General features: G+C 42.5%; 1 protein-coding gene across 2 annotated transcripts in view; it reads right to left on the bottom strand.

The window, feature by feature from the left end:
• Positions 1–19,326, bottom strand: part of LOC132979539 (contactin-associated protein-like 4) — a 340,781-nt gene that overhangs the window by 244,321 nt on the left and 77,134 nt on the right. For both annotated transcript variants that reach the window (XR_009674058.1, XM_061045430.1), the window contains exons 11-17: positions 19,258–19,326; positions 16,474–16,593; positions 14,646–14,846; positions 12,513–12,675; positions 11,416–11,543; positions 9,861–10,031; positions 6,583–6,801 (exon numbers count right to left, since the gene is read on the bottom strand). The exon at positions 19,258–19,326 is cut by the window's right edge and continues 38 nt beyond it. Coding sequence is in view for 1 of the 2 variants with exons in the window: in XM_061045430.1 (XP_060901413.1) it covers positions 6,583–6,801; positions 9,861–10,031; positions 11,416–11,543; positions 12,513–12,675; positions 14,646–14,846; positions 16,474–16,593; positions 19,258–19,326 (1,071 nt within the window). In the remaining variant the exon portion in view is untranslated. The remainder of the gene's footprint in view (positions 1–6,582; positions 6,802–9,860; positions 10,032–11,415; positions 11,544–12,512; positions 12,676–14,645; positions 14,847–16,473; positions 16,594–19,257) is intronic.

Here is a 19,326-nt window from a genome sequence, read left to right as displayed (position 1 = left end):
CTGCATACATTTTAAAATGTTTTCATGTCATCACACAGTTTCTAACAGAGTGTTACACTCCTAACAAAGATAGCTCAAATCCTTGAAAGTGTAGACTTTTGATGACCTTGCAATCTCAGCACTCAATCGACTTCATGTCTGATGATAGTTTTCGGGGGATTCATTGTTGTTTACTTGTTTTTTCCACAGGATCCATGTGTGCAGCTTTCTTGTCCCTGCCAAGGTTTGGCTCCATCCAAAGGCACACATCCTAACCCGCTGGGTCCGTTTCTGAAGCTTAAGCAAAGCTATGAACAGCTGGACAAGTTCACAGGGGAACTACCAGATCACACAGGAATAAAGAGAACAACATGCAAACAACATGTCACTTTGTCTTTCAGAGGCTGATTTGCTTTTCATTTGGTGCCTGTTTTGATGTAAAGTTGATCAACTGAAGCAGCATACAATAGGGAGTCTGTATATTGAGTTTTATTTTGAAATTGATCGGATGCTCTATGCATAGTTTTTCAAACATTAAACAGATACCAAGTTTGCCAATCAGCTAATACGTTCTATGCATAAATGAACTTTTACTTAAAAAATTCCCTCGAAATCAGAAATAAATCCTCCTTTGCAACAACAGAAGAAACCTTTGCACCGGCTGAAATGTTGACATGGCAGTATTCTTAATGATGCGATCCCAGCAGGGACCCAGGGACAGATCCCTGAGGATCACCACCTCGGATCAAAGCAACAACACAGAGACAAGGGAAACATGATTTGTTCAACAAACTCTCCTCACAGCGAGGTGATCAGACGGGTGCAGGTTTGAACTCCAGTCATCCTGCAGTTCTTCAGATCCAACATGGATTACGCTCTCTCAACATCAGATACAGACCCTGCTTACACGAGACACTGAAAAGAGCATAATGAGGGGTTTGTGACGAGGAGATCAAAGGCAACATCAAAGAAAATCAAATGCAGATAAACTCCACCTCCGACCAAAGGAAAAAAAGCCATCAGGGGGACCTTCAAGAGACTTTCAACCTGACATCAAGTAGAGCTACCTCTCATGTCTCCACACAAGATCTGCATAGTGTGTACGAAAGCACACGAGAGCACATGAGAGTGGAGAACAATCAGTGAAATGGAGATGAGAGTAATCATCAAAGGCGTGCAGGTGCAGGTGCAGAGCTCCAAAAGACAGAATGATTCTGATCCACAGGAGCTGCATGAGACTGAACAACGTATCAGACAGTAATTCTTATTGGCTGGTAAAGGAGAATTAAAGTCTAAACATGAAGTTGGGATATTTTCTGATAAAACAGATAAACACAGTGTGTAAAGGAGGATTTAAAGCAGTGAGATCATGCAGATCAAAGAAACCATCAAAGGCAGTGTGTGTACAGTACTGTGTGCTCGGCTTATTCTGCACACATGAGAAGAACATATTTATGCATTAATCCATTTTTTATTGTTTTACATCTCATGTCCATTCCATTGTTGTTTGATGGATCTGTTGTCATCATAAGATTCCCCATGGCAGCATGCTTATATGGTTTTAGTGGGGTAACGGTTCACAGAGGTCGCGGTTTGGTTTTTGTGTCACAGTTTGGTACGAGTTCGGTTCAACAGAGAAAAAAAGAACAAAGAGTCACTGATGCAAAATTGTAGGTTTCTCAAATGTATTGAGAACTGACAACAGTGTAAGTTACAGTTTGATCCATCTTTTGTTTGTTTGTTGTTATTTAGAACTACATAGTTGGTACAGCCCGTCGTGTACTAAAATAAAAAGAGGAAACAATACAAAATGATGCAAAATAAAATGGACCACAAGTTGAATAAAAAATCTCCTGATTTGAGAATATAACATTTTCTAGGTGGGTTTATTTATTTAGACCCACCCATCCACTGTTTAACCCACTCAGGGTCATGGGGGGGGGGGGGGGCTGGAGTCGATCCCAGCTGTCATTGGGTGAGAGACGGGGTACCTACATCCTGGACAGTTCACCAATGAATCACAGAGCTGACATACAGAGACAGACAACCAGTCACACTCAAATTCACACCTACAGGCAATTTAGAGTCACCAATGAACATAACCAGAATGTGTTTTGACTGACGGAGGAAACTCCACACAGAGAGGCTCCTGTTGGACGGGGGCTCCAACCAGGAATCTTCTCGCTGTAAGGCAACAGCGGTAACAACGGCACAACAGTGCAACCTGCTTTTTTTTGGGGGGGGGGGTCCAAGGTTTTATTTAGTTTTTCTCCATTGTTGTTGTTGTTAACTTTTTCTTTGGGCTTATTTTTCTTTCTTTTCTTTCCAGGTTTTGACCAATGTAAAGAAATGTCACACAGTGTCATACGATGAATTTGTGCAAAATTATCCCTCAACATAGAACGTCTTCAAACTGATACGAGACTAAAATGTGTTTCATGCAAAGAGGACAAGAAGTACAAAACACACATTAGCAGCTAACTTTGACTCATCAGTTAACTTCTTACATCAAACTGAACAGAATAATGTGACATCAATCTTTGTGCATTTGGAGAAACAGTGGAGAAAAGGATTCCACAAAATCCTCATAGGAGGATTCTTTGACTCCACAAATCAGCAGAGAAATCATCTCTGTGTTGAGCAAATCATTTCATTTACAGCATTTCACCACGAATAAACAGAAGCTTAACTATCTAACAGGGGAAAATAATTGCTTGCAAACCTTCACAAAGGAAGGAAGGTATATTTGTACTCTCTTGAAAGTGCTGTGTATGGATTTTTTTTAGCACATAAAAAGCCAACTGCATTAGAGGATTTGGAAAATGAACAAAGCTGTAGATTACAACTCCATGCAAGGCAATAACACGGTTTATTAATCCAAACAATGGGACCCACTGTCTTATAAAGCAGGCTGGAATTATGGCTCACAAGCGTAAGTGTACACTGAAATGCGGCTCATGAATTTCCACAAACAAACACGGCGGCTTAGATTTCAAACAATGGAAAATCAAAGACTCGGGGAACACAATGCGTGGGGTAAGATGCTTTATGAATTAAACAGGACAATGCTACGGCTGCTGAATCCAAATAAGTCAATATTTTTGCCTCACATACTTTTATGACGGGAGGGGTTGTGTGTTCATGATGAAGTGCACACAGGGAGCGAACGGGTAAGTACATTGTAATCCTGCAGAGCTAACAGTAACACACAGAGCTCCCAAACACAAAAAGGAAGACGTGCTTATAAGTCTCTTTAATATCCATGAAGTGAACTCCTTTGAGGGAACTGGACTCTGTAGGTAGAGCCCACACCCCGTGCATAATGCTGCAATGACCCCAAACTTACCTTTGAATATTTGCTGTTTGCTGCATGTCACTCCTGCTCTTCCCTTCCTAAATGTCTTAACTCATTTACAGAGTTCCTGTTATAATGATGAAGGGAAAATTGCCAAAAATAAAAACACATATCTTCTGTGGTTCCAGGGGGGAGAGTTGCGTCAAGTTTGTAAAAAGCTTGAGTCCCTCTCAAGGGCCACCATACGAACAGTACCATCTCCCCTTCCCCCTTTTCTCCCACTCTTCTTGTCCTTGTTCGTTCCTTTTCTCTTTTTTTTTCTGTTTCTTGTTTTTTTAGGGTTTGTTTGCTGAAGTCTATGAGTCGATGTGTCAGTATTTTGCAGTAATTTTGGTCTCCATGTTTTTGTTTGTCTTGTTTTGTATAATTTTGCTCTTGTACTCTTTTTACATTTGCAGAAAAAAAAAAAAAAGCTAGTGTAAACTGCGTACATACTGATGTTAATCAAGGGACTCACAGAAGGTCTTTAGCTGCCATAACTGAAACGTCATTTATTGATATTATACTCTGGTTGACTTTTCCAGAAAATAAAAAAAACATAATCATCAAGTTTGTTTCAGATGCTGTCTCTTTAAGGCCCCCCTTCCTACTCTTCTTCTGATTGGCCGACTCTCTGGAAGCCTTCTGTGGGGCAGAACGCTGCAGGGCTACCAGGGGAGGGCTGCTCTCCAGTGCTTGGAGAAGAGAGTATATGTACACAGCTTTAACTGCCTTCCTAGAGGCTTGAAACTATTGCTTTAATATCGGGGAACTATCAAGTGATTTGCAGATAAAGCATTTAGCGCCCTCTGCAGACTAATCATGGGATTACTCGAACATACGTCACCCCTCATGAGCTGAACCTTTGCCCATGTTTTTCAGGAGATTACTGCTGGTGTGAAAACTGTATGTGAGTTTTAAAATGTGGTTCAGCACAAAAGGTCAACTACAACTGAATTGAATACAATTATATGTTTTAAGTTTGAGTGTTTTTATATTTTTAATTACAGTATAAAGTTGTTGCCTTGTTTTTTTTTTAGATTGGTTTTAAATGAAACTAAGATAGCATGTTGTTTTTCATTTAGAAGCCTCATTTGCAATTACATGAAAAATATCTCATTTAAGCAAAACCAGCGTTGTTGGTGCTTTTAGTGTATCTTGTTTTATCCACTCACACTGTCTGTGTAACCTCGCCTTCTTTTCAGATCTCATACATTTAACTAATGCTTAGCTGGTACATTCAGGATTCAGTCCCTCACTCAAGGACAGTATAAAAAAAACCATATGTAAAACAAAACATTACATACTATACTACAAACCTCCATTACCAAACCAGTCAGGGAATCAACACCAGCACGTTCCTATGCCATCACATTCATCTATCAGACTGGTCCCAGTGTATTGTTCTGGTAGTTCAGAGGTAATATAATACAGGAGCAGGCAGATGGTGGTGACCTCAGAGCAGATTATCAGATAAACTTATTCAGCAAATCAATATTCAGCTCAATTTCCCTGCAGCTGCAGCTGCCGCTCCGGCGTCCAATCTCCTCGATGTTTGTTGGTTTGTTTTCCCTCCACACTGTGATATGAAGGGACGTACATAATATTTGCAGAATGATCGAAATCTGATGATTTATTTTTTCTTCAGGTTTGCAGGGAGTGAGAGGTCAAACAGAGAAGTTTATTAGTAGAACTGAACGGATCGAGTTGAGGTGAGATAGGCTGCTGACTTGATGAAGTTCATATTGGAGATTTTCAGAAAGCTGGTGGTTAATTAGAGAAGTCTAAATTATCACTTACACATTATTTAAAAACCCTCACTGCAGTAACTTACATCACACACTACCCTGCCTATTAGTGCTCACTGATGCATGCGCTATTTATTAACAGGATTATTGGTCAGTGGTCAGAAACAATGCACTCAGCACTTTCCTATTCAATAGTGCTGACGAGCTAATGGCATTTAGACCGCTGTCATTCATCACAGTTTACGCTTTATTTTCATTTTACTGTATTTATGACCCTGCAGAGGACGAACAGGCCCGTGTTGGATGAACTTGTTTTGGATTAAAGTCTATCGGGGTTCACACTGTAGAGCTTTGGATTGAAAGGTATCAGAAACCCTTGTTGAACGGATGTGCAGACTCAGCAACTTTTTTTACATCCAATACTGCTGATCGGACAAGAGGATGAAGCCAATAACAGATTAGCATGAGAGAGAAAAGAGGAAACAGTGTGCAGGATTACACCGTGCACTAATGTTACTGATGTTAAACCTGCTTTATAGGTGGAGCTGTGTGTGGGAGGTGGGTAGTGTTAGACCCCCTTTGAAAAAGAAAAGGTACTCATGCCCTAATGAAAGGATAAACACTTAGTGAAGAAACCCCTCGTCCCCAATATGCCCGACTGATAAGTTACATCACCTACTTTGTGGTCATTAGTTGCCATCACAACCAAAACAGCATTGCCATTTTTAAAAGACTCGGGCTCTGTTCATGCCGGGTGGGGACAACGCTGATGCTTCCTACCTTACCACATGGCCTCTTCTCACACCCACAACTCAACTGTGTAGACCAATAGGAAGCCAGAGTCAGGACATCACTGTGTTTTTTTTTCAGTCGTGTTTCATCCAACAAGTCCCATGACACCTCTGGAAAGTCGGAGAGAGCTCCGGCGTCCCAGAGTCGGTCGCCCCCATTCTAGCTCTCAACGCCCACCACACACCAACACGTAGAACGTCTATGTCTGACCTACTCTACCACATGGCCATCACAGTCCAAACAGCATTGTCCCTCTCAACAGACTCAGACTCTGTTCATGCAAGCTCCTACGTGGTGACAATGCTGACACTACCTACTCTACCACATGACGCCTAATGGCCCTCACAACCACAATGCAACAATTCCTGGTGCCAACATTACACATGGAGAAGAACTGCAAAGAGAACACAGGAGAAAATTGAGATAGACGGAGAAAAGTCTGAATAGAGATCGACAAAAAAAAAAAGGGGGAGGCGAGAGAAGTGCAAGGGAATGTGCAAGAAGATGACAGCGGTTTCCCAGCAGTCGCAGAATCAAATCGCCATGCCCAATAAGTAATGTCGAATTTTCCTGACTATTACTTTCTGAATTCACTTTTTATCAGGGAGCAGCCAGGAAAATATTCTGAATATAGTTGAGTGGGAAAAATGACCAGGGCAGCTCACCAAATTTAATCTTAAAAGAAGAATAAATGTTTAAAAAAAGAGTACAGATGTGTCTCAGCCTCACCTATGAAGAGCTGGCTGTTGAGCTGCAGGTGGAAGTGCCCGTCAGCAGGAGCTTCCTGAGTGGCGACAGGGAGTCCGTCCAATCGTAGGGACGCCTCCTTGACGTTGCGCTCGGCTCGCACTCGATGCCACCGGTTGTCGTTCAGCGGCTCGCTCGACTCCACGCGAACCTCCAGCGGCCCGTTGCCCACGTCGAAGGAGAAGACCACCTGAGTGGAGGCTGAGACGGGAAGAGACGGGAAGAGTAGTGAGAGGTGAAGGTGGAATTTATGGAAAGCAAGGCACAAAAAGAGGAAGAAACGAAAGAAATAAACAGACAAGAATCATTTTGTGAATCAGGATGGAGTGATCCTGACAGCAGACTATTTCACAACATTTTAAATGACATTAACAAGTAAAAGGAATCTCTAAGATACATGCTTTCAGGAGAAATAGCTTCAGCTTCTCACTGATTCGCTGCCTGATGTATAAACCTTTTTCCTTTTCAATCTCAAGGAAGTTCCTTAATTTCAGTTTTGACATCATTATCCTGTGGTAAATCTGATTTACACACCTCAAGGTACACATATTCTTACTCTCTTCTGGATAAAAACCAGAGCCTGGTTTCACTCTGCCTTTCTTTTGTTTCACTCTCATAAGCTGTCTGCTCAGCTCACAGACATCCTGTCGTATTCACGGGGAACAGAAGGAGCTGTTTTTTTGGGGGGAGCACATACTTCTCATCGCTCAGCCTTTGTTGTTGGAGGGAGAAGAAGCAAAACAACATGAAGCAATATCCCAGCATCAGACGCTAACTTCATTTAGAGATTGTTCTCTAAATGAGACTTGGACACAGTGATACGGAGCGATCTGAGAACAGAGCTGGAACAAGCTCACTGACAATGATTTCCCAGAGGAAAAAAACCCCGCTGATGGTGCAGTAGTGTCCCAGCGTATATATGTTTCTCCATATCCCATTTCTCAAACAGAAAATGACCCTTATTACTGATTCAAGGCATTATTATAAGACTTACTAAACATGTCTGCCCATAAACAAGTACCTCATACATAGATGCATTACCATAAGGGTAGGAAAGGACACCCTCGTGCGTATTTCTGCCACATTTTAAATGACCACACAGCTAAAGGTCTGTAAAGGCGTAATACCTCATACACAGCCACGGCGTTGTTGTGCCCATAAAGTAAAAAAAAAAAATAATAACATCGACGTTATTGTTGACATTTCTACATAATATATCCTGAGGGTAATAGCTAGGAAGCTATGCAGAAAACATTACACAGAAACAGAAATATTGTCTTCAGGATGACAACAGGAACACTTTAGAGCAGTGGTTCTCAACTCGTCTGGTCTCAGGACCCACCACCAACCCCTACCTTTCTGATATTTTTCAACCAATCAGATTAATTTACAGAAAAATTGTGCAGTTTCTTACCTCGGTGGGTACAAAACACACGACCGAAGTAAGAAACTGAACAAAAGAAACATGTTTAAAAAGAGCTTTTTTACACAAGTTCTTTCCCCAGACACACTGAAAATATCTCCGCGATCCACCTCTGGGTCCCGACCCACCAGTTGAGAACCACTGCTTTAGACTTGTGTTTAAAATTTGGACTAAGTAGCAAAAGTAGTTTTCCTCCGTGTCAGTCGTTATTCTGAGGTAGTACAGGCCTCAGGCGCCTGAAGAAGTTTGGCCCGCGGCCCCTAAATCCTCAGGGGAACCATAGAGAGCCTCCTGGCAGGCTGCTTCACAACCTGGTATCTCAGCTGCACCAGAATGGACCGCAAGGCAGTGGAGAAGGTCCGTCACATCACTGGTGTAAGCTGCACAGCCTGCAGGAGCTGTACGCTCAGCGGTGCCACAGGAAACCCCTGAAGGTCATCAAGGACTCAGAACACCCTCACAGCTGCCCTCAGGTCAGAGGTACAGGACTCCAGAAGCTCACACCAGAAGACTGGGGAGCAGCTTCTTCCACCAGGCCATCAGACTCTTAAATAATTTAAAATAATGTCCCAGGTGGTGTGGAAGCAGATTAGATAAACAAATATTACACAGCTGCCTCTTTCTCTTGGTACTGCCGGATGGAAACCACTGAAAGCACCAGGCCAACAAAGTTTTGCTGAAACAAATAAGGCCTCTCGACCCTTATCTCCTTTCCTTCATCTCTCGACCCTTATCTCCTTTCCTTCATCTCTCGACCCTTATCTCCTTTCCTTCATCTCTCGACCCTTATCTCCTTTCCTTCACCTCTCAACCCTTATCTCCTTTCCTTCATCTCTCGACCCTTACCTCCTGTCCTTCATCTCTTCATTCCTCGACCCCTACCTCCATCCATTCAACCCTCCTCTCTTACTCTTCACCCATCGACCCTTACCTCCTTTCTTTCACCTCTCAACCCTAACCTTGATCTCTTCACCCCTAGACCCTTACCTTCCTCCCTTCATCTCTTGACCCTTACCTACTTTCCTTCACCTCTCTACCCTTACCTTCCTCTCTTCATCCCTAGACCCTTATCTCCTTTCCTTCACCTCTCGACCCTCTCGATAATCAGCTGAGGAATGATTAAGGATGTATCACTCTCATTATCAATTAGAAAAGGAGTATTCTGGGGCGCTGGTGGAGCAGTGGTTAGTGTGTGCGCTCCATGTATGGAGCTTGTAGTCCTCCAAGCGGGCGGCCCAGGTCCAAATCCAGCCTGTGGCTCCTTTCCTGCATGTCATTCCTCAATCTCTCTCTCCCTGATTTCCAACTCTATCCACTATCCTATCTCTCCAGTAAAGGCACAAAAATCCCAAAACTAAATCTTTAAAAAAACAGAAAAAGAAAAGGATGTCAAAGATAAATCATGTCAACTTAATGAGTTGCTTTTTTTCTGCATTTTTTGTTGAATTCCAGTCTCAACTGACCTCGGCTCTCTAGTATAACTTTTGCTGACTTCAAAACGTGCAAAGGTTTGCACAAGAGTGAAGCATGCTCCAGCAGCAGACTTTGAAATGTGTCACATTCACATCTGGGTGACATGTTGAAGACTCAGGTGGTTAAGGTGTAAAAGTACGAGACTAAGCTGATTAACTTTGATTTAAAGTGAGGACAGGAAGGTTGAGAAATCCGAGCTAAACCTAAAATACAGAATATAGCTCCTGAAGGATAATTTGATAAAGATTAAGTTTGTCACCTCTGGTCTTTTTTTATTTTTTATTTTACACAGCTCCAGATTAAGACTTTCACAGACACATCACTCTAATCCATATTAGATCGTCACCCTCCAGCTCTTACTCACAGCTCAGTTCGATCCGGATGAAGTCTTTGATGCCCAGGTTTTCCAGGAACACACCGGAGGCGGCCGTGGTTTTAAACAGGAAGGAGACGTCTGCGCTCAGCTCGGCGTGGAAGGTGGGGAAGTGGAGGTACGACGTCTCTTTGTCGAAGAACGCAGCGTTCCAGAAATTCTCTGAGAAGCAAAAAAAACGACACCATCACCTTCAGGGTCGTTAATGTTAAACAAGCTGCAAACAAATCAAAACAATGCACAAGGGCATGATAGCTGTTACAAGCTCTTTTTAATTAATCAGGCCAAACATTCAGTTATGTCTACTCAGAAGGATCGAGCTCGGCTGTAATGAAAAATAATTGAAAGGAGGACCGCAGTGTGATACTTTGATTTACCTTGTAATGCTTCTAATGAGGAGCAAGGTGTGAAATCTTAAGAGAAAACGTGCTTCAGAAATCTCTCTGCTAATGATGATAAACTTCAAGACGTTGAGCTTCTGAACCATTCATTTTATTTATCACATAATGAAGTGATGGAATGAAATGTTAAACAACACTCCTGTATTACCACATCAGAAAACCAAGTTTGAAAGGATCAGTTTCTTTTGGCTTTTTAAAACAACTCGTGTGATAAATGTAAAAATGTTTCATTGTCACTGCCCTTCAGTGTGTTTTTAATCGTTTTCATTCTTTATATTGTTTGGGTGATGGTTGTGTGGTATTGATGGCTGTAAATAAAAAGTCCCTTTCAGAATAAGAGAGATGTGCTCAATCCTTGAAATAAAAAGTTATTATTTAAAGCTGCTGCTTGATTAAAAAAACAAAAATTAAATTGATAGAGTTCATCAAAAAATCTTTCAAATATTTTTTTGGGGCGTTTTCACATAAGGCACGGTTGTTTTGTACCATCTCTAACACGATTGCTCCCCCTCCCCGCCCCCCTGCTGGTCTCACATCAGTAACGTCGTTTTGTATCCGAGTACACCTGCATATGCACAGTCCAATACAACAGGTGGCAGAATGCACATAGTTGGTTTGCAAAAAGAAGAAGAAGCAACCATGGCAACCAATCGCAGACTGAGTCCATCCTGCTAACTGTGGGTGTTTTGTGTCATTTCTGAGACGCCAACAACGACCCTCTTTCTACTTCCACGTGTACCGTGCAGCTCAGAGGACGAAATGGGCCCGTGCTGTGCTGATACGGCAAATTTTGAAGTGACAGGAGCCGTTTAGAATTACATCATATAACGATCCACTTCCTTGTTTCAGCACAGTTGCGTTCACATCTCCTGCAGACTTTACTCAAGTACACATGAATTGTCCCCGAGACCACCTGTTCTAGCGGACTCGGGCACAGTTCCCGAGTTCAGTACGAGTATGCTACGTTTGTCATCAAACTGATCAAAAGAACCGGACTTTGGGGTCAAGTGTTCTCCGATCCAGGCGCGGGCTCCGAGATATGAAACCCCCCCTTTAGTCTTCACTGAACATCAGTATTTCCCATAATAGAATGATTCCTGTCGTCCTTCCATCATGTGTAACCAGGCAACAAGAGCTGGACTTACTGTCTCCATGACAACGCAGCGGCCCCACCCTGTAGGCGGCCTCTGAGCCCGGCCTCTGGACGTCACCCAGCACCAGAGACCTGACAGGGAGGGTCTCCGTTTGGGTGAGAAGGCCAGAATCTTCAGTCCTGCAGCGGGAGGAGGAAGAGAGGGTTGAGATAAAGAGGAGACGGAAAAAAAGGAGGTGATGGATGTAAAATCTGATTCTTAAGACGGAAAAGAAGTAGAAGATGGGATAAAGACGAAGCAAGCAGAAAGAAGAGAAGGATAATAACGAGAAGAGAACATAAGGGGAGGAAAAAGAACAACAGGAAGGCGGAGGAGGAAGAATAGTACAAGTGTAGGAGAGGAGAATTATAACAAAAGAAGAAAAAAGAGCGAGGAGATTAATTGGAAGGTCAGAAGATAAATTACAAAGAAGAAAAATGCTTTAAAGAAGAAAAGATAAAAGCAGCGAGGGAGAAGGCGATTAAGAAGCTGTGAGAGTTTAAGAATAACAGGTTTTACATTAAGTAGGACAATATAATTAAAAAAAAATAAAAAAACATAACTTCTCGTACAAAACAAAATAAAAAAACTGTACCGCATAATCACAAGCACTGCTGCATGCTGGACAATTTGTTTAGGAAGACTTTTAAATGGTGAGCCAGACGTTACCGTTGACACACTGATGTGCAACACTTCATCTCTGACGATCTCTGTGACGGCTTCATTGAAAAAAGAGCGACAGACACAGACTGTAACATGACAATTTTCTTCTTTCCAGAAGTGGAAGTGGGTGGGGTTTAATCACTGATATGTGAGGATCGGCTCTCGCTTTCAAGGCCCCCATGTTTTCAAAAATGATCAGCATTATAGTTGAAGCTAGTGATGAATTGGACTGCAACATAAATCTACAACCAAAATAAGTTGGTCCACCAAAATAATACACTTCCAGACAACAACATCTATTGTCACTGGATTCATTATGACCGAAAGGATGAAATGGTTTGACTCTCTGAACGGTCTCCTCTTAAAGGGAACGAGCTGACCTGTGCTAAAATACTCAAATAGCAAACTATCCCTTTAGTAATGTTTGTATATTTCAGTTTCAGTACCACTCCATGCGGTCAGCGTCACAGTTGCAGTAGTGCTGTGGGTCCACACAGACGCCCTGCAGGCCGCAGGCACACTGCTGGCTGCCTGGCTGAGCTCCACCCCAATAAGTCTGGAGAGTACCGGGACCAGGACCGCCGAACCACCAGCTGAACGGAGAGCCCTCTGCAAACACACACGAGAAACAAAAACAACCTTTTATTGCTCTGAACAGGCTTTATAGCATTCTCTTGTTCCATCTGGTTCAGTTAACGTCTGCCCTAAACAACAACAACATGAACTGTCTTCTTTTGTAAGGAACAGGACATGAAATGTTTTTTCTCACAGAGCTAAGACATAAACTTTTCTCGTATGAGGATAGTCAAAAAAATGGCTTCATTTTCAATCTAGATTATTTTATGGATGAAAACTGTCAAAAGATTATTTATTTTGAATTTTGATTAATCACTGAATTTAAATAGTTAACCGCCATTACTCGCCTTTTTCACTGCATGTTTAATATTTAACAATTTTTAATTGAAAAACTGATTTTAAATCTATATTAACAACGTGAAGCAATTCTTACCAGTGCCTTGATCTGGGAATCAAATAAATGCAAAAACACCTCATGATCTTGACTTTGAGGTGTTTTATTGAACTTAGTGCTGCACTGCTTGTTTGGATGAACAGCTCGCAGTGAGCTGAATAACGTTTTTTATCCGGGGTTGACACAAGTCAAAGCACAACTTTTCAATCACGATGTGGATATTATTAATGCACCGTTATCTCCACTTGAAAAGCGAGTGTAGAGCCCCCTCCTACCTCGTTCATCATCTGTCAATACGAGCGACAGGAGGAAAATAGAAATCGGGCATCGGGGGTTAAAACGGTGCACGCTGGCAGTACGGACACTCCAACAGTAAATTATTGTATCATGCTGATTTTGTCCCTGATGCTTGTTGCCATGCATGCTGTTAGGAAAGCCCCCCCCCCCCCCCCCCCCCCCCATCCTTTCCCCTCAAAACAAAGCTTGTAAAAATCTAGTCTGAGTGTTTTTCAGTTACCTCTCTAGAATGATGCAGCAGTAGTTACCCCCCCATGGGGTTACTTTGTGATTATGATAGAAAACAAAAATGCTGTTTTACTGCTTCTCACTGTTTACATTAAGCTTTGTGATCACACAGCTCAGCAAACTGCTTACAACAGCAAAGTATCTGTCCGCAAGAAACAAAAAAAAGATGCTTTCAGGACTCAAAGCTTGCACAGGTTTCCTCCCTCGATCAACACTGGGAGCCGTAATGTGTCATAAAGTGGAGAAAATAACCAAGTGCTCTCCCCATCACTCAGCCGCCCAGAAGGAATCCAGTGTTTGAAGCAGAGGGACGGCAGCCAGCTCCTACACCTAACACTAAATATATATAGTGTGTTTATGGACGCAGGGAGGTGGGAGGATAGTAGAAATGTAATTCACACCGTGTGAGTGTGTAGGTGGAGAGGAGTGAGAGGAGCTGATTGGAAGAGTCCCTGTTGAGTCAGCGCTTCTTTATTTTCCCAGAGTGCAGCCATGAGTTTATAATGGAACTTCTATTTGTCCACCCATTCTTCTTTTTCTACCTCTTTCACTATTTTCATCCATCATCTGATCTCTTGCCAAAAAAAAAAAAAAAAAAAAAGAAAAGTTGCTTCACCAGTCAAATTTATCTCTGAGGTAGTCTGTGAAAGTTTCAAAAGGGGGGAGAAACTTTGAGGAAGTGTTGAGCAAAGAGCTAACGTCAGCATGCTAACATCAAAACAATGACAATCCTCACTAGATGATGTTTGGGAGGCAAAACGTTTACCATGTTCACCACATTAGATTAGCAAGTTGGCATGCTAACATTGTAGAGTTAGCACTTTGAACAATTAAGCCTGAAACATCTTTTACATTTTAAATATTTAGTCACAAACCAAATTATGGACAGCTTTCTCCACACAACAAACATACCACCAATCATCTTTGTTGATTCTCAAAATCATAAAATTCTAAATGAATCACTTGTCAGCTTTTTTCATACTGTGTGAGCTGTTTCGAAACATCCTAGTTGTACAAGTAAATCCTGACATTATATAAATGAACACATGGGGATCTTTCTGACGAGCCTTCTTGGATGCTTTACCTGGAGTGTTGAGGAGGCGGGACTTCATGCAGTGGTAGGACAGCTCCTGTTCACAGTGCTCTGATTGGCCGATGGCTGCTGATAACTGCTCCTCTCTCGTGGAGTAGTCAAAGTGGACTGAACGCTGGTTCACACCTGGAGACGGTCGGACTCTGGTCAGCTCTGTGTTGTTGTGCTGGATCACCATCCATGTGGTCTCCTCTGTTGGGAGGGAACGAACAGATTCACAGTGCTGATTACTGAGGCTGGATCATAATGAATTCATCTGAAATTGTTCATTATTTGGGTTAGGGTTAAACTTGATGTCAGAAATTAAGATACAAGTTTTGATAAAGGAGTGGAAGCAGATTGAAACAGCTGGACTCAAATAGTGTAGATTTGATCTGCATGAAAATTGAAATATATAAGCACACTTTTTTTGTTTGTTATGCCAATATTACAGAGACAGGACAGCAGTCTGAGTCAGAAATAGTGCGGGAATGAAATGTGGGAGAGGAGGATTCAAGCCCAGGCCGCCCGCGTCGAGGACTACAGCCTCTGTGCATGGGGCGTGCACTCTAACCACTAGGCCACTGGGGCACCACTTTAAGGTTCATGTGAGCTATAAAGATTTTGATAGCTTGATTTTTAACCTTCAGTAGAACCAAAGTAGGGTAAGTCTTTATTCTATGCTAATAATTACAGCTTGGCTCTAGCTCTAACTAGGATAATAACTTTGCATTTCACTCTCAAAAGAAGGAGGAGACATCAGCAGTACTTTTGTAAAAAGTCAAAGTATTTTTATGTCAAGTCGAAACACTTCACATTGACCTGCAGGTTAAGGGCTTTCATCATAGGACTATGCAATTCTGTTATTTAAAGTCTCCTCGTGTCTTTTTATTTCTCAGTGTTACTTTTTAACTCAAGTCAAGTTTATTTTCTAGGCAAGGCAAATTTATTTCTAGAGCACATTTCAGCAACAAGGTGATTCAAAGTGCTTCACATAAGACGTGAAAATCGTGACAAAGGGAAATAGAAACATTAAAATCACTTAAGCAAACACAGAGAAGATGAAATATGATTAATTATACTATCCAAAAGAAATACAGAAACATGACATCAGGTGAAAATATTTAAATAACCTCAGAGCCGGTGATGTTTTTTGCTCTGCGCGCCTTTCAGAGTTTTATTGCTCTGAAGTCATTCTAATCTTCTTGAATGACACAGAGTCACCTGCTGCTCTTGCCTAGTTGTAAATTGATTTAAGCTCACTGTTTGCTCTGTCTGTGTTTTCGGTCATTGCCCTAAGGTGCCCTGGAAAAACCACGGGGGGGTTTGCTGTGATGGTGAAATCCACCCACAGCCGTTACAGTTCAACACTACACTACACTAATTGAGGATTGTGTCGTCTCTGTCGATAATGGAGAACGATTACTGTAAAGTAATCAGCTCCACGCGCACACAGGAACCTGGAGCTCTGAAGTCGCTGACCAACAGAGTTTGAAATGACAAACTCAGGAACTGTAAATAACCAGAACAACTCTGAACCTGAAGATAACCAGAAAGATTCATCAAAAACAGAGCACGGATTTTTATCACCAATCAGATTCATGCACGGATACAAATTACATGAAGCAGTTAAGACAGGAAATATGAAAGCCCATCCTCATTGTTCATATTTATACGAGTATGCAAATGATGTGACACGACAAGAAGAGAGAGAAAGTGGATCAGAGATGTGACAAGAGGAGCATCGTTTACAATTATGGAAATAATCATCATAAAAGTGATCATGAGAGGAAGTGTGTGTGTGTGTGTGTGTGTGTGTGTGTGTGTGTGTGTGTGTCACCTGTCATGTTGCAGTAGACCAGCTGCGGTTTGATTGGTCCGCTGCCGTCCACATCGATGTGAAAATGTCCCGACGTGTTGCCGTTGTGTTTGTACGCCTCGCAGGACTGCTCGTACACAGCTGGTGAGGAAAAATAACGAGATCAGCTGCAGCGTGAAATCCACCGTCACCATCAACACATCAGCTGTGAGGGAGATCACACACTGCGCGCGACACTGCAGGTGCTGAATCACCCAAAACATAACAACGGAATCACCGCAGGGGTGTTCAATAAATAAAGATAAATACAGATGGAGTGGACAGTGATGCATGATGGGAGCACAAAGAGTTTCATAGATAAATCTTAAGAGCTTTATGAGCCCTGCATCTGCATCCCCCCCCCCCCCACACCACACACCACACGTACACAGAGCATCCTGTGCAGTCAAAGAGCCCTCTCAGGTAAATCCATCCAAAAGGTTCCCACACTCATGCTCACCTGTTTTATCTCCCTCCTTCTTGCGCAGCCACCGGCCTTTCATTCCTCACATTCCCTCACAAACATCAGCATGAAAATAAACCCCGAGGTGAACTGTGTGGGAAACTCTGCTCTTCTGTTTTCCAGGATTTTCGACTCGAGGGGAACGAGTACAGAGGCGGTAAAAATCTCACCTATAAATTCACCTCGCTGCTGTTGCCGTTTCTCATTTATTCATTCTCTGTTCGGCAGTTTAGTCACGGCTACATGGCTCATCAACCTCTCCATCATAACTCGCTCGTGCAAACTGTAACCTCCTCCACGGGAAGGAGAGGATCAAATGTATAGCTCACAGCAGGAGGTCTCTTTAAAGGCTGATTCTGGTGGTGAAAATGTTGGCTTTATTTTTGTAGATTCAGACACCTACTACCTGGTATATAAAAAAATGTTTTCAACCATGGGGGCTTTTCAATAAGGAAGAGGTGCAGCTAATCTGCTGTCCCAATGTGTTCTCTTATGGCTCCAAAAAACAAACAGAAGTCCTCGGCTACTGTGCCAAACTCGAGGCTTCAACACGGTGCTCTAAAAACCAGAGGGTGATGTCATAGTAGCTACAAACACTTCTTAGTATGGGGCAAGGTCAAAAGGTCAAATGTAAACCCGGCTATGGGCATGACTAATTTTGTTTGATTACAACCTGTCTGACTTTGTGCATGTGTTTCCTGCTCTATCAACCTGTTAAAGATGGAGTCCATACCTTTCCCCTTAAAAAAAAGAAATCGACTTAAAGAGCCCATATTCTGCCCTTTTTGGGGTTCGTATATTTAATCTATGTTCCTACTTTTGTACGTTCACAATAGCTAAAGTCCGAAAAAAGTGTCTGTTTTCATGTACTGCTCCTCCTCGCTCCCTCTACGCTCTGAGTCCGTCAGCTACGCTCTGTTGAGCCCACACTGTTAGACCCCACGTGGGCCAAGTCTGCTCTGATTGGTCTGCCGATCTGCTCTGTCGTTATTGGTCAGTTGCTCAGCACGTTTCTCGGAAATTTCAACATGAGCTGCTGGGTTTGCCACAACGAGCCAATGGGCTTAGATCAGTGATCTCACACTGACAATGACGTCGCACTGACAATTTTTTATCGAGGGGGGCTAGAACCGAGCGTTACATGCGGCTAATGCTACAGCTAACAGGAGGACGTAGGAGAAGCTGCGTTTCCGCAGACTTTGAATTTTTGCACATAGATGTTCCTAAACATGCACAGGACACTTGGAAAACACACTAAAGGGCATATAAAACCAGAAAAAGCAGAATATGGGACCTTTAAACAAAAGTAATGCTGCTCAATCATTTACTTCTGGGCCTCCATAGATGTGCAAGTCTGTGTCTGCAGAGACTCTGTCCTCTGCCTGGATTTTCATGTTTGCTTTGCTTTCGGTGACACGGGACGTTTCTGGGCAGGGAGCTGGTGTGTTTCCCCACAGCCCATATCAGCGCCCAGTTGAGTTTAGCAGTGGATTCAATTCAGTGAAAGGACGCCGTTCAAACAACCAATGTGACAGACGTGGACACGTGTGGGCAAAGAAGAGAAAATATAACCACGCCCAAGTGGGTAAAGCAGGTTCCAAAACGAGGGTTAACTTTCACCCGTGGATGTTGAGTTGTCCTGCTCTCTGTTGGACAGGTGCCAAACACTGGATGTTAGCTTGTGCTAGCTTGTGCTAGCTTGCAGTGTAGGAACAAGCAGTAAACGTACACGCTACAACCTGCAGTGAGTGTGTGCTTCTGGGGGCGATGAGCCCAGTTGTGATGTTGTGTTTACAAGCTGCAACAAAAAATGATACTGATTCAAATAAAAAGGGAGAGATATTATTATTATAACCCTTAAAAACACTAAAGGTTTCAGCATATAATCAATAGACTGTAGAGTTTTGTTTGGTCAGTGTCTGTTTTTATCACTTCAACGTTTACTGTGATTCCTGTTTATTTCTTTTACTGCATTATAAATGAAGCGCTTTTGAATTACCTTTTTAAAGTTGGAACATAAATACACTTGACTTTTATCATCTTAGTTTTATCTTCTTTGTAATAGAAGTAAAAACATGAATGTATTTTGAAATGTTTGCTCTAGTTTAATCTTCTCTCTTCCCTCTGAGTTTAATTATGCAGCAGGCGAGGGACAAACTTCATCAGTCTGTTTGACACTCTGCCTCGCTCCTAATTAGTTTTACATCTCGTCTCGTCTGAGCTCTATCTCTGTCTCTCTGTCAGTGTCTGTGCTCGTTAGGTTTGCTGTTCACGTGCTGATGTTTGACTGACGGGTGACTTACAGCTGTGGCAGGTGGCTCCGCTGTATCCGCTGTCAGAGCAGTTACAGTGAAACATGGTCCAGGACTGAC

Source organism: Labrus mixtus, chromosome 8, assembly GCF_963584025.1.
Source record: "Labrus mixtus chromosome 8, fLabMix1.1, whole genome shotgun sequence".
Taxonomy (NCBI): Eukaryota; Metazoa; Chordata; class Actinopteri; order Labriformes; family Labridae; genus Labrus; species Labrus mixtus.
The sequence above is the reverse complement of the archived record's forward strand: the minus strand, read 5'-3'. Positions and strand labels throughout refer to the sequence as shown.